The sequence below is a fragment of the Eucalyptus grandis genome, chromosome 2 (genome assembly GCF_016545825.1).
Source record: "Eucalyptus grandis isolate ANBG69807.140 chromosome 2, ASM1654582v1, whole genome shotgun sequence".
NCBI classification, from domain to species: domain Eukaryota; kingdom Viridiplantae; phylum Streptophyta; class Magnoliopsida; order Myrtales; family Myrtaceae; genus Eucalyptus; species Eucalyptus grandis.
This window is the reverse complement of record NC_052613.1, coordinates 9287387-9301806: the sequence shown is the minus strand read 5'-3', so window position 1 is coordinate 9301806 and position 14420 is coordinate 9287387. Positions and strand designations below refer to the sequence as shown.

Genomic DNA, 14420 nt, shown 5'->3' with positions numbered 1-14420 from the left:
TATTCTTAATGCACTAAAATAATTTCTCGAAAATCAAAATAATTTCTCGTAAATGGCTTTTCTCGAGTTCCCTCGTTTCAAATTTCCACTAGTAGTAACTTCTCGTGAAGGAACTCTTTTCCACTTGTATATGTTATGTATCAAAATTGGATGTCCACCATGTATTTCCCCCTTTCCAATTTCCCAAGTTGCGTCTCCTTCACGGCTCTCATCATCTAACATCCTCGTGCTACCATAAATGTCCCGCCTCCATCTTGTAATTGACTGAGTTTTTTCGAAAGAAAATTATATTCATTACTCAAAAGGATAAAAATATAAAATTTTCATGACAAAACAAAGCAAAACAAAGTATGAATATTTCTTTCCCAAAAAAAAAAAAAGAGTATGAATATTGGAAAAGCAAAGCCAAATCTGAAAATTAAGAAGGATCAATGAAGTATCAGCAAAATTAAACACAAATTCAATCTACAAGAACAGATTTGTCAAACAAAATCGGCACCCGACCATTGAATCTTGTGTACATGCTGAAATTTCTTTCTCCAATAATTACTACATTGCCCGTTGCTAAGTTTAGCATCCTCTATACTATTGTCATATGGAGACAACTAAAATAGGTCAAATAAACACGGATCTAACATACAGAGGAGCAAATCTTCGTAAATCAACAAGATGCCAAAAATCCTGCGATCATTATCAATACTAAAAGCAAAGAACCTTAAACAAACAGAGCAAAGGGGCATTAGATCTGCAAAACGCATATTTATTAAACTCCCTCATCTAGATCAGAAGAGTTCAAACTTTCAAATGGAAAACTAAATCAAAAGAGGAGCTTGTAAATTTAAATTGGGAGAGAAAAAAAAAAATAAAATAAGAACAATAAAATACAAACAAAATCAACAAAACAGAGAGGAGAGGGTGAGACTAGCTCAAATCCTCCCCTATGGCTGAAGGTTGACGAGACGATGGAAAAAAAGAGAAGAAAGAGAAAAGACTTTTTGGCTCCCTCATCCAATTGACCAATTGAAATGGACATTTCGAAGCTTTTTTTTTTTTTTTTAATATGATAGCTTAATCTGAAAAATTATGGGGTCTTCATGTTATCTAAAGTTATGTTTGATAGTTGGGATAATTTAATGAATTATTATATTTATTATTTGGGAGATACATTCGAATATATATATATATATATATATATATTTTATGAATGACATGTTTTTTTTTTTTTTTCGGTTACTACTTTATACCTTTATACTCACTTTCTTTCAGACTTTTGTCTCTCTTCGGGACGTGGGAGACCTACTCCTGAAACTTACTCGTCTCCACCCTTTCTCCTGATAAGATGGAAGCCAGCTCCATTCACGTGACAACTTTTACTCACTCGCGGTCCAAGAACAACGCACAAAAAGTCAAAAGAAACATCACCCTCCCCTTCTACTTTTGACTTCTAGGGTTCCATAATCTCCCTCTGGGGTCAACTGGAAAAACAAGCGAAAAAGGAAGATTTAGGACGAAGACGATGATGAGAAGGGAAGAAACCACAGTGGGGAAATCCAATCGCGAAATCCCTTTTCGCCTTAGCTAGTACCTTTGGGATTTCTGTCGGGAAAAAGAAGAAATCTTAAGTTCGTTACGCGGATGACATGCCGAACATAATTAACCCGCCGGTGCCAATACCATCGCCTTCGTGTCATATTCCCATGCGACCTTGATCTTATCATCGCCCTTTAATCCAACAGTGAACATGCAACGATGACTCGGGTCGTGTCGTCTTCTTAACCGGTGCCGTCCCTATGATTAGGTGACATCATTGAATGATCGTGTAACTTTCAACTTACTTTCAAGAAAAGAAAAGTAAGCTGCCAATTAATTTATTTATTTTTTTGAAATTTCGCTAGCATGGGATTTTTGCATATATTAATATCCTTTTTCTTTTTATAATTTCCCATCTACAATTTTTGAAAATTCTATAGGTCTTTTCATGCTACCGCAATTCTGGAAGTTAAGTGTCGTTATCTAACATTCATAACAATGGCGACATCTACGGTATTTTAAAAAATTAGATCACGCGCGGATGCACGGCATCTAAGTATTTAAAAATTAGAACTCCCTTTATTTAACATTGTAACATTTGGAATTTGTCAGTAATTGACATCCAATATTCACAGAGAGTAGGAGATCCTTTCTCTTTTTGAAATGTATAAATATGATTATTTAAAATTTAAGAAATGACAAAAAAAAGTATACGGTTTAATGTTGGCCTAATTCCGTAAAGAAACTCCACCTTTAGGTTTAATCCCAAATTTACCCCAAATTTCTTTTGTCCTCCAAAAAAAAAAAAATCTCGACTTTCATTTTAGCCTCAAATTTGACTACGCATCTAAAAATAACCACTCATTTCTTCTAAATGGTCAACATCTGGGCCAATCGAAGGTTCATTATCAGATTTAATGTCTTCATGAGCACACTCTCTTTCATATGGAACAATAGTAGCCTCCCGAAGTTAATGATATCGAAAAAAAAAAGCATTGATTTGTGGGCAAGTAAACAAATTTGGATATGGAGTGAAAATTGAGAATTTTATTTTAAGACTTCACTCATTTTGCAAAAAATATGACTTTTATAGAAAATACTTTCCAAGAAGCCATTTTCTAGGAAATGGCTATATTTTTTTTTTTTTTATGTTCGACTGAAACTTAAAAATAAACTAGTTTTTGCCATTCGATAAGATAAATCTTTTCTTCCATACACTCATTTCAATATTTTCTATTATTTTATTTTTAAATTTGTTTTTTTTTTTTTTTTTTCTTTTTTTTAATTTCTTCTTCCTTCGCCGGTTGCTGGCCAGCAACTAGTCAGGAAAAAAGAAAAAAGAAAGAAAGAAAAAAAAATTTAAAAATAAAAACTCAATTCTTTATACAAATAAAAAGGAAAAGAAAAATAAATTGCCTAGATGCTAGCACAATTGAAAATAAAAAGCCGAACTTTGAAAGAAAAGGAACAAAAAAATTTAAAAATAAAAACTCATCAAGGAAAAATATTTTTCCCTGATCCATTCACTTCTCAAGAGCCGAACTTCGAAAAATTCAGAAAATACTTTTTCCGAAAATTATATTCCGTGTGAAGTCCGAGGTTGCCCAGATGCTAGCACAATTGACCTCGCAGGTTAGCCAAATCCGATGCACGGGAATTCGCCCTTCGATTATATCAATTGCCGAATTATTCTTTTTTTTTTTTTTAACAGAATTCTTTAGTACTTCATGTTAATTTCAAGTCAAATTCCAGATACGGCGAGCGAAATCTCCCGTAATGCCTCCACGTCATCGGCAAACGAGGACGGGATCCGGCCCCCGCACGCCGTCGACGCGACCGGACGAGTCCAATCACGTGGCTCCACGGGACGGCCCGCGCGCTGACGTCAGCGTCCGACGTGGCGGATCCGCCACGTGGCGGCAGGTCGACTATATATAAAAACGGCCTCCTCCTCCTGCGCCCTTCCTCCTCCTCTGGTGCCGAGGAAAACGCCAAAACGAAGGAGAAGATTGCAGACGGGAAAAAATTAAACGGAGAAGAGAGAGAGAGAGAGAGAGAGAGAAGAAAACGAGATAAGAGGTTGTAGAGAGAGAAAGCCTCTGCGGAGACTTTTAGAGAGAGAGAGAGAGGGAGAGAGAGAGGGAGAAGGTCGAGGTGAATCTAGAGAGAGCGGGAGAGCGACGGCGAAATGTCGACGCCGTTGGCGGGGAGCGGCGGCGGCGGGGGCGTGGCGGTGCTCTCGAACGCCGTCGAGAGCGGCGGCGGGGGCGTGGATTCGGCCCCGGCGGGGCTGTGGCGGCGGCGGCGGCGGCGATGTGCGGCCTCGACAAGCGCGAGCTCAAGTCGCCGATCCTGATCATCCTGTATTTCCACAAGGCGATCCTCAACGAGCTGGACGCGCTCCACCAGTTCGCCGTGGCCTACGCGACGGGGCAGCGCGCCGACATCGAGCCCCTCCTCGGGCGCTACCATTTCCTGCGATCGATGTGCAAGCATCACACCAGCGCCGAGGACGAGGTACCGATTTTTATCTCCTTGTGTTCTCTCGCCTTCCGATGTCGAGATATGCATTTGCGGGTGCGGGTTATGCGATTTTGTGGAGCGATTTTAGCAATTGCTAATCTGAGACGGAGGTCTGTGATTAGCGTATTTGGTTTGGGGAGATGGCGATTGAGATTAGTCTGTTGAATGATTGAATTTGTGGAGAGCATTTACTTTTCCCCTCCGTGTGCTCGGAATTTCGCCTGAAGACGAGGAGAGAACTGGTAGCTTTTAGCTCCTCATTCGCGCTATTGGCAAACGACAGTTTAATTTCTCTCGCGTAATTAGGAGTAATGGAATTGTAAGCTACCACTTCCGAGCGCGACTTCTCTCTCTCTCTCTCTCCCCCTCTGAACGTCTTTAAATGTTGTAATTGATGCGATGTATTATGGCATTCACGTAAGGCACGCGTGCAAGTGTACACACATAGAACAGAGGGATCAGAGAAAGAGGTGTACAAATACGTTCTCTTGAACATTCTTTGCATTTCCTTTTTCGTCATATTCGAGAAACAGTATCCTGGCTTCTTGTTCTGTTTTCTTATTTAAGGATTTACTCCATACTTCCGTGGCACTATCGCCAAAAGCAATATTTTCAAGTTCCTTTCTAGTGAGACGTCAGGACCACCACTCAGTAGCTTGTGATGTCAAGTTGGCTTCTTAAGAAATTTCCCACTCAGATGTCAACACTTCGCACTCGATAGCTTGCAACGTCAACTTGGCTTTGCAAGAAATTACCCACTTAGTGGTGGTGTCTGAAAACCAGATTAGTCTTTGAACTGGCACTGTCAGGGACCCTGTCTTACATGGAGGAGTTGACTGGCCCTTTAACATGCTGTTTTAATGAATTGCAATGAGTTGATAATTTGGTAGAGGATGGCAGTGGCACGCTTCATGATAGAACTCCTCTTCACATTATTACTATAGTTGAACTTTTTTGTTCATTCTATACTAATGCATGATTTTTGCACTGTTGTGCCACTGCAAAGGCAATCATCATTTGTATGTTGGAATAACTATCTGCAATTCTATTTGCTTGCATAATAGTGAATATGCTCATGCCATGACATGTGCACTTATGAGAGGTTAGGACATTTCTCATCATGTGAAAAACCTCTGACTGAGTTCCTAGAAATGAGAGGGTTACATAGGAGCTGGGGGTTTGATCTGTAGAAGAAACTTCTATTTAGTTGCATTGTTATGTCTTCTGGGCTCTTTTCAGTTGAAGTTGCCTCTATGGCTGATTGTATATGAGGAAATGGTGCTTGTTTGATGTTATCGTCAGAATGAGAGAGCTCTTCTACCACATGAGTCAGTCTCCATTCTGCCCAATCTGAAGTTATGACCAATTTTTTGCTTGAGCTGCAGGTGATCTTTCCAGCTCTTGACATACGCGTAAAAAATGTGGCACAAACATATTCCTTGGAGCATGAGGGTGAAAGCAATCTCTTTGATCATCTATTTGACTTGCTAAACAATGTTGCACGGATGGATGAAAATTTTCCTAGGGAGCTGGCGTCTTGTACAGGAGCCCTCCAGACATCAATTAGCCAGCATATGGCAAAAGAAGAGGAGCAGGTATGCTCTTTGCATTCTTGTATCTAATGGTGTAGACTACAGAGCGTCAATTTGTTATAATAAAGCATGTAATTCTATGACTTGACAGCTGGGAAATAAGGTATGTAAGTTGACTGCTTAGAATGTAAGGTGTATATCCATTTGCAGTTTGTCACTCTGTATGACATGTTTTAGCATTTTATACTTCATGATGCTTTCCACCTAGCATTTGCAGTTGAGTATGGTCTCTACCGATCCCATGGTGTTAGCAAATTTGGAAATAACCAACAACCAATTGCACCTCAAGATGCATGGTCATGAGTTTGAGTGCCATTTTAACGAAGGCAACTTTCTTGGGGCACCCGTAGTGGCCTTATGTCCTGTTGATTAGGTGCAAACATCAATTTCGTTTTATCATCTGAACCTGCCTGATTTGATCCAGTTTCTCAGCTCAGCATATCTAAAAGTATCCTTAGGTCGGTTCAGTTCCAGTTTATGGCGTAGATACATCAGTTCAACCAGAGGACCAGACCAACCAAGCTGGTTACCTGGTTGAACAATCTTTACATTATGAAAATGAAAAAGAAAACTATCCACTTCATGCCAGCAAAGAAGTGAAATTGTGACTTAAAACTTGGGGCCTCGCGCACAGCACCAATCAAGTGATAAGAGTTCATTAGTTGACTACCGGTTGCTTTTTGGAAAAAGTTAAAAACCATGAGTCCCTCAACCTAACCTCTCTTCTTTTCTCAAGTGCATTCTATCTGTCTTTTACAACAAAATAGAAACCTTACTTCATCTCCCCCCCAGGGGGTTTCCTTTAGGCTGTGTCATTGTGTGTAACCTATTTGTGTTCTTGGTACTAGCGATGCACATTGGATTGGATCTCTCTGACTGCAGGTAGACAGAGGAATTTGCTGTTTCAAGGCCTATTCCCGGTCTGCTGGATTCAGTTCCTGCTTTTGATTATTGAAAACTGGGACCTGTAGGGTTAGTTTCAGGTTCCAATCTTGAATTAGTCTACGCTGGAATTGATCTTCCCAGCCAATAAGTACTTGTTCGCAGTGGAAGGGGAGTTAGTGGTGACCCAGTGGTACTACTTGCTTGTAATCAGAGGCCTGAACACCCAATTATCTCCATTTAACAGGATCATTTATAAATTATTGTACTTAACTGAAATAATCTGAATCCCAAGGGAGAGTTCTTGCAGTATGGAAGCTACTTTGGGTTTTTGAGACTTATATTATTTACTTTTATTTCACTGATTGTTGATTCTGTGAGAAACCACTGCTGGGCCAAGCTCAGGAGGGCACAGCTGCCAGTTCAAGTGGGAGTTATTTGGAATATCATATGTATTTGCATGCCGCCGTTTTGATGTATTGCCAGAGACAGCTTCACTGCCGATATTGTTCAAGCACCACTATTATTCCTTTGAAGAATCTTCTGTAATTAGGTTGCCTCTGCTTTTGCCAGGTCTTTCCCTTGCTTACTGAGAAGTTCTCATTTGAAGAGCAGGCATCTTTGGTTTGGCAGTTTTTATGCAGCATTCCTGTGAATATGATGATGGAATTCCTTCCATGGTTGTCTTCCTCTATTTCACATGAGGAATATCAAGATCTCTGTAAATGCTTAAGCAAGATAGTCCCAGAAGAAGAACTTCTTCAACAGGTAATGTCTCAGATTACTGTCAAGTTGACAAGGTCAATCAAATATTCTTTTGGGGACCAGAGGCACCTTATTACAGTGTCTATTTGTTGAAGGTTATTTTCACTTGGATGAAAGGGAGTAATGCCGCCAGTGCGGTTGAAAAAAATGCAGACGGACCTCAGGCACAACATGTTGCAGAGTACGATATCAGCACGTCGAACACTTCCAAGTGTGCATGTGACTCATCCAAGGCAGGGAAAAGGAAATACTCCGAGTCAATTGCCTTTTCTGACTCAACTTCCTCGCATCCAATAGATGAAATATTACTTTGGCATAGTGCTATTAAGAGAGAATTGCTTGAAATCGCTGAAGAGGCAAGAAAGATTCAAGTATGCGGTGACTTCATGGATTTATCATCCTTTAATGAGAGGCTCCAGTTTATTGCCGAAGTTTGTATTTTCCACAGGTAGGAAATTTTAGTGTTTCATAATACAGCAGCTGTAATTTGCTATTCCATTTCATTCCCAGAAAAGCTCAGTGATGGTTATCAAGCTCCAGAAGACATCAGAAGAATAACCCTGCTAGTTGATTGATATTTTAGAAAAATTGTCAACTGGCTCATCTATTACAAAAATCAGCTCATCAAAGGGCCAAACTCTAATCTCATGTCCTTTTTTTACTATTGTGACAGTTCAGGCCTCACTGTATATCTTGTGTTGTATAATCTACAGATTATATTTCTTTTTGATTTTTGTTCTTGTCTAATTCCTGAATTTCTTATGACAATTTTTTTTTCTCTCTTGGTTGCAGCGTTGCTGAAGATAAAGTCATTTTTCCTGCCGTTGATGGGGAGCTGTCTTTCATCCAGGAGCATGCTGAAGAAGAAAGTCAACTCAATGAGTTCCGGTGCTTAATAGAAAGAATTCAAAGTGCTGGAGCAACCTCTACTTCGAGTGCTGATTTTTATGAGCAGTTATGCTCGCATGCTGATCAGATAATCGAAACCATACAGAGGCACTTCCATAGTGAAGAAGTTCAAGTGAGCTTTCATTGATACTTAATTGTTTTCTTTTGTCATCTTGAGTCTCTATTTTGAAGTCATGTGGTGACTTCTATAGGATGCAGACAACATTGGGGCGAGAAAAATGTGGTTAACCCAACAATCTGTGAAATTTCAAGGCATATTATAGGCATAAGAAGTATATGGCTACATTTACTAATATCAATTGGGTGGATAGGATTTAATGGAGTTTTGTGTCATAGCGAATCTCCTATTTCGGTACAGTTATACTTTCACTATCAGAAGATAAAATAAGATCAACTGGCTCTTTAGAGTTTCAATGACCTGATGCATGAGTAGAACCTGTTCCACCAGATAATCTGTCTCCATAGAACTCACTAAGCTACTCTCATGTACAGGTTCTTCCATTGGCTAGAAGACATTTTAGCTTCAAGAGACAACGGGAGCTTTTGTATCAGAGCTTGTGCATGATGCCTCTGAAGTTGATTGAACGTGTTTTGCCATGGCTAGTAGGTTCTTTAAGTAAAGAGGAAGCTAGGAATTTCATTAGAAACATGCAGTTGGCAGGTACCAAATGATGGACTCTGAAGTTATAGTTTTGGGAAAATTGTGACATATCTGCATGAAGTTACCTAATTGTTTGAGGTTATTCTGACTCTTGATCCATTTGTGTACCAGCTCCAGTATCAGATGCTGCTCTGGTTACGCTTTTCACTGGGTGGGCTTGCAAGGGCCATGGTCAGGGCGTATGCTTATCTCCTTGCGGAACTGGTTGCTGCCCTTTTAAAAGGTCTCCAGACATTGAAGAAGATTATATTCAACCATCTTGTGCGTGTGCTTCTGCATCATCCACACATTCATTATCCCCCCAAGCTGACGATGCCAAAAGACCTGTCAAGCGAAATGCAACTGTATCATGTGAAGACTGCAAAGCCCTTGATAATCCGGAAAATTTAAATGCTTGTGAACTGCCCTGCGGTGATAGGTCTTGTCATGTCCCAGGTTTAGGAGTAAACTCTAGCAATCTGGGATTGAGCTCTTTATCCACAGCTAAGTCTCTGCGTTCTCTGTCTTTTAGCTCCTCTGCTCCCTCCCTTAATTCCAGTCTTTTTATCTGGGAAACGGACGGTCAATCTTCTGATGATGGATGCATTGCACGACCCATTGATACGATTTTCAAATTTCATAAAGCAATACGTAAAGATTTGGAATTTTTAGATGTGGAGTCTGGAAAGCTCAGTGATTGTGACGAGAAATTCCTCAGGCAGTTCCTTGGCAGATTTCGCCTTTTGTGGGGATTGTACCGAGCTCACAGCAATGCTGAGGATGACATTGTCTTCCCTGCCCTGGAATCCAAAGAGGCTCTTCATAATGTTAGTCACTCATATACACTTGACCACAAGCAGGAAGAAAAATTATTTGAAGATATCTCAAGCGTTCTTTCTGAGCTTTCGCGACTCCATGAAAAATTGCACAGAACTTCACTATTGGAGCAACGTAGTGGAAATAATGATGAAATTGCTGGTAGTGATAGTACACTTAAGTACAAAGAACTTGCGACAAAGCTTCAAGGAATGTGCAAGTCTATCAAGGTTACTCTAGATCAGCATATATTCAGGGAAGAACTTGAGCTGTGGCCATTGTTTGGTAAACACTTTTCAGTGCAGGAGCAAGACAAAATAGTGGGTCGTATTATTGGAACTACAGGAGCTGAAGTGTTGCAATCCATGTTACCATGGGTAACAGCTGCACTTACACTGGATGAGCAGAACGAAATGATGGACACATGGAAACAGGCGACAAGGAACACGATGTTCAATGAGTGGCTAAATGAGTTTTTGAAAGGAACTGGAGTATCATCTTTACAAGCTCAATCATCAGAGGCCAGCACATCACACAAAGGTCTGTTTCTTTTAGGGTAGTCGTAAAGAGCAGTAAGATTTTCGTTGTCTGATTGAATTAAATTAGATCTATGATGTTTCGATCAATTCTCTCTACATTATTATGCAGTTTTCCCCTAAAATTGCGTGAATTTTGTCCGTAGGCCTTGAGCTTCAAGAGACACTTGACCAAAGTGATCAGATGTTCAAGCCTGGGTGGAAGGATATCTTTCGAATGAACCAAAATGAGCTTGAGGCTGAGATTAGGAAGGTTTACCGGGATTCATCTCTTGATCCTCGGAGAAAAGCATATCTTGTCCAAAATCTCATGACTAGGTAGGTCTCCAGCAGAAAAACCTACAAACTGCATTAAGTAGATCATGTGTTATTAAGTTCATAAAGTATCTACAATCCTTCCTGCATACTTCTAACAAGTATTGAGTTATTGACCAATTATTCGATTGTCATAGTCGCTGGATAGCAGCTCAGCAGAAGTCGCCTCAAGAAGTGATTGGAGAAACTTCAAATGGCAATGATATAGGGGGGCGTTCACCATCTTTCCGAGATTCAGAGAAAGAAGTGTTTGGGTGTGAACATTACAAAAGAAATTGCAAGATTCGAGCTGCATGTTGTGGCAAATTGTTTCCTTGTAGATTTTGCCATGACAATGTCAGTGATCACTTAATTAATAGGTAAGTAGCTGCTGCCATCAGTTATCATAATCTAGAGCTTCTGTATTTGCATATACATTATATTGCTAGTTGACCAATGCAGGAAAGCAACCAAAGAAATGATGTGTATGTTTTGCTTGGAGATTCAGCCAGTTGGTCCAATTTGCACTACCCCTTCTTGCAATGGAGTTGCAATGGCAAAGTACTATTGCAGCATTTGCAAATTTTTTGATGATGAAAGGTAAACTGGATACACTAAATCAATTAACGTACCACAATAGAGGTCACTTGGTAAATTCTGAGTGAACACATCTCTCTGAGGGCTACTTCATGAACCATAGTTTAGCTACTCAAGCTTTCTAAGACTCATCTATCAATATGATCTTTTATTTTTGCTTCTTTCGGATCATTCACTAAGATTGTCGTCCTTGTTTGTGACTTTAGGAATGTGTATCATTGCCCATTTTGCAATTTATGCCGTGTTGGAAAGGGTCTTGGAGTAGACTATTTCCACTGCATGACATGCAACTGCTGTCTAGGGATGAAGTTGGCAAGCCATAAGTGCTTGGAGAAAGGTCTTGAAACAAACTGCCCTATTTGCTGTGATTTCTTATTCACATCTAGCGCAACAGTCAGAGCTCTACCATGTGGCCATTATATGCATTCATCTTGCTTTCAGGTCTCTCTCTCTCTCCCTCTCCCTCTCTCTCTCTCCCCCTCTCTCTCTCTCTCTCTTTCTCCCCCCTTCCAACAACCACTATCCTTGAGGCATTTTTGCTCTGCTTGTATCTAATTATTATCATTGCCTAATCAGAAATTGAATAGCACTTTTTTAAATTTGTTAGGCATACACTTGCAGTCATTATACCTGTCCAATATGCAGCAAGTCACTGGGAGATATGGCGGTAAGAGAACTTTCTTGTACCTTTTTTCAGAGTGTGGCCTCTATACATGTATGCTCAATCCTGTATATTTTCTTATCCATTTCATATGACATTAACTAATTAAAAGATGAAGCATTCCTGGCTGAACTTCTTTAAGATGTCGAGACTACATGGATAAAATAAGATCCGTAACATGCACCATAGTATGGAATGTTCTTTGATGTCTAAATTGGCTTAATTCTTGCGGTTTTCATGAGCTCTCTCTCTCTCTCAATAATTTGGATGCTGCCGCAAGCTTGTTTGCAACACAAAGTATGTCTTTGTTAATTTTTCTTTGCATTTTGCTCAGGTTTACTTTGGCATGCTTGATGCCCTGCTCGCTACTGAGGAGCTTCCAGAGGAATACAGGGACCGACGTCAGGTACAATTTTAACTGCATCTTCTATCATCATGAACATGGAGATCATCATATGCTAAATGTAGAGATATTCCACGTGTTTCTTCAGAAGAGGGCAAATGTGCGTGCCCGACTGCTTTAGATGTATTTCTGTATTTATCAAGTTTTCGACAAAAACTTAAAAACCGAGTTGGTGTTGTCGATTCTCTTCCTCCAATTACACAAACTAAAAGTATTCACTCTCATGTGGCTACTCAGGATATCCTGTGCAACGACTGCTATCAAAAGGGATCGGCCCGTTTTCACTGGCTGTATCACAAGTGCTCAAACTGCGGTTCATACAACACGAGGGTGATCAAGGGCGCGACGTTCGATCCCAACTGCTTGGACTCCCGTCAATAATATGCTTCTCCTCGATAGTTGCCAAAATCCGCCAAGCTTCTATGTATATAGTTGTACAGCAAATTCTTTTATAGCAAAAGAAACCATATTTCCTATAGGGACCAAGGAATTTTGGTGCTTTTTTTTTTTTTTTTTCCGGTTTATGCTTTTCCTCATGAGAAGAGAGATCGTGTCTCAGCGAAAGAAAACGCTACATAGCAGCGGCAATCATGTATAGACTTTTGCAGGTTCCTGATATCCAATGTTTTTTGGCATCGTGAATGCGAGAGTCCAGATGTGTTTTGATGCCATTCCACTCATCCTAATTCGTCGTGCCCTACGCATCTATTCGCCTTCAATACATGATCTTAATTTCGTTTCGACGTCCCGAGTACTACAAGGGCAGGAGGGAGGGACCGGTCCTGGTACAACGATTCTTCGGTTAACTCAACCGGCGATTTAACGGGTACGCTATAGACATTTTTGCTGACTCATTTCTTTGTTCTTTTAGGGGACAAGATTGTAGGAATGAGAGCACCTGGGATGTCCTCGATGAAGGTGTCTGTCTCGAGGCCGAGACATGTCCCCCTCTCAAATCGATCACTTTGGCCAAGATATTCCCTTTTATCCCCGCTTTGGGTCCTCGTATTCCGCCCAAACTTCTCCCCTCTTCACTAATTCAAATTAGCAAATGCGCAATCTCAGCATTGAAAGCATCAAAGGAGGAACTTTGAGTAGAATCTCAATTGACCTGGTCAAAGTGCAAATCCCTATTCAACCGGAAAAAAGAGGATTGGACAACACGGAAAAGATGAGCGCCCTGTTTTTGATGTCTTCCATGCTTCCATTGGTAAAAACATTACATGTGATTCACAAATTTTTCGCATCGCGATTGATTCCGTGGCTCGCATCGTCCGACAGATTTCGAGTCTGCACTAGTTTCACCTCGGCCTAACGTGGTTGCTACAGTGCTTTCGTAACGAGAATGAGAGGAATCGAACTTATGACAAACAACGTAATTCAGACCGGGGAAACAAGGAATCAATCCTTTTCTTTTTTTGTTCTTCTATTCCTTGACTGTGGAACAATCCAGACAAAAGAGGCTGGCAGCCCCCTTGGAAATGCAGGAAGTTGGCAAGTTCAGCACCCGAATCGTGCTCCCGTAGGATGGAGCGAGCCCATGATTCTTCTTCGACGGAGCCTTTTGGAGCCACGGATAAGAATGAGCTGTCGACGAAGAATACGATGATTTGGAAATGTGACTGGCTTGTCTTCTTTGGGAAGACGATCTTCTCGGAGCCGGCACTGAACCTGTTGACTTGCTTCTTGACAGGAGCTGTGATGGGAAGACTGAATTCTTGTTGATGCTACGATCAGCAGAATTGAGACTAGTGCTTCTCCTGAATCCCCAGAAAGACCGAGACCGAAGCTTTCCTTGATCTGATCCTGATCTTGATGGTGCAATTGCAACCTTCTCTGTTCGCTCTTTCTTCTTGTCGTCGTCATTGCATGTCGCGGGACTAGGAAGAGGAGTCAGGAAAGGGATAGGCGCAGCGGCTTCGGATTCACTTTTGGAGGTCCTTTTCGCCGGCGACGAATGAGAGGACGATGGATGCAGAGGTTTGGGAATGTGACTGGCTTGTCTTCTACGTGAAGATGATCTTCTCAGAGACGGCACGGAACCTGTTGACTTGCTTCTTGATAGGAGTTGTGATGGGAAAATTGACCTCTTCTTGGTGCAGCAATTATCAGAGTCGAGACTAGTGCTTCTCCCGAATCCCCAAAAAGACCAAGACTGAAGCTTTTCTTGATCTGATCCCGATCTCGATGGGATTAATGCAATCTCCTCTGTTTTCTCTCTGTTCTTGTCGTTGCGGTTGTCCTGCGTCGGGGGACTAGGAATAGAAATGAG

At 40.9% G+C, this 14420-nt stretch overlaps 1 protein-coding gene across 1 annotated transcript; it reads left to right on the top strand.

Moving 5' to 3' along the window:
* Positions 1-3509: 3509 nt before the first annotated feature.
* On the top strand, positions 3510-12817 carry LOC104421763 (zinc finger protein BRUTUS). Its single transcript, XM_010033842.3, is given in 15 exon segments — positions 3510-3860; positions 3863-4047; positions 5439-5648; positions 7101-7295; positions 7388-7740; positions 8085-8313; positions 8694-8862; positions 8974-10197; positions 10340-10511; positions 10646-10867; positions 10950-11087; positions 11291-11525; positions 11692-11751; positions 12080-12151; positions 12386-12817. Coding segments are annotated over 15 exon segments (3750 nt in total). The 5' UTR covers positions 3510-3718; the 3' UTR covers positions 12530-12817.
* Positions 12818-14420: the final 1603 nt, after the last annotated feature.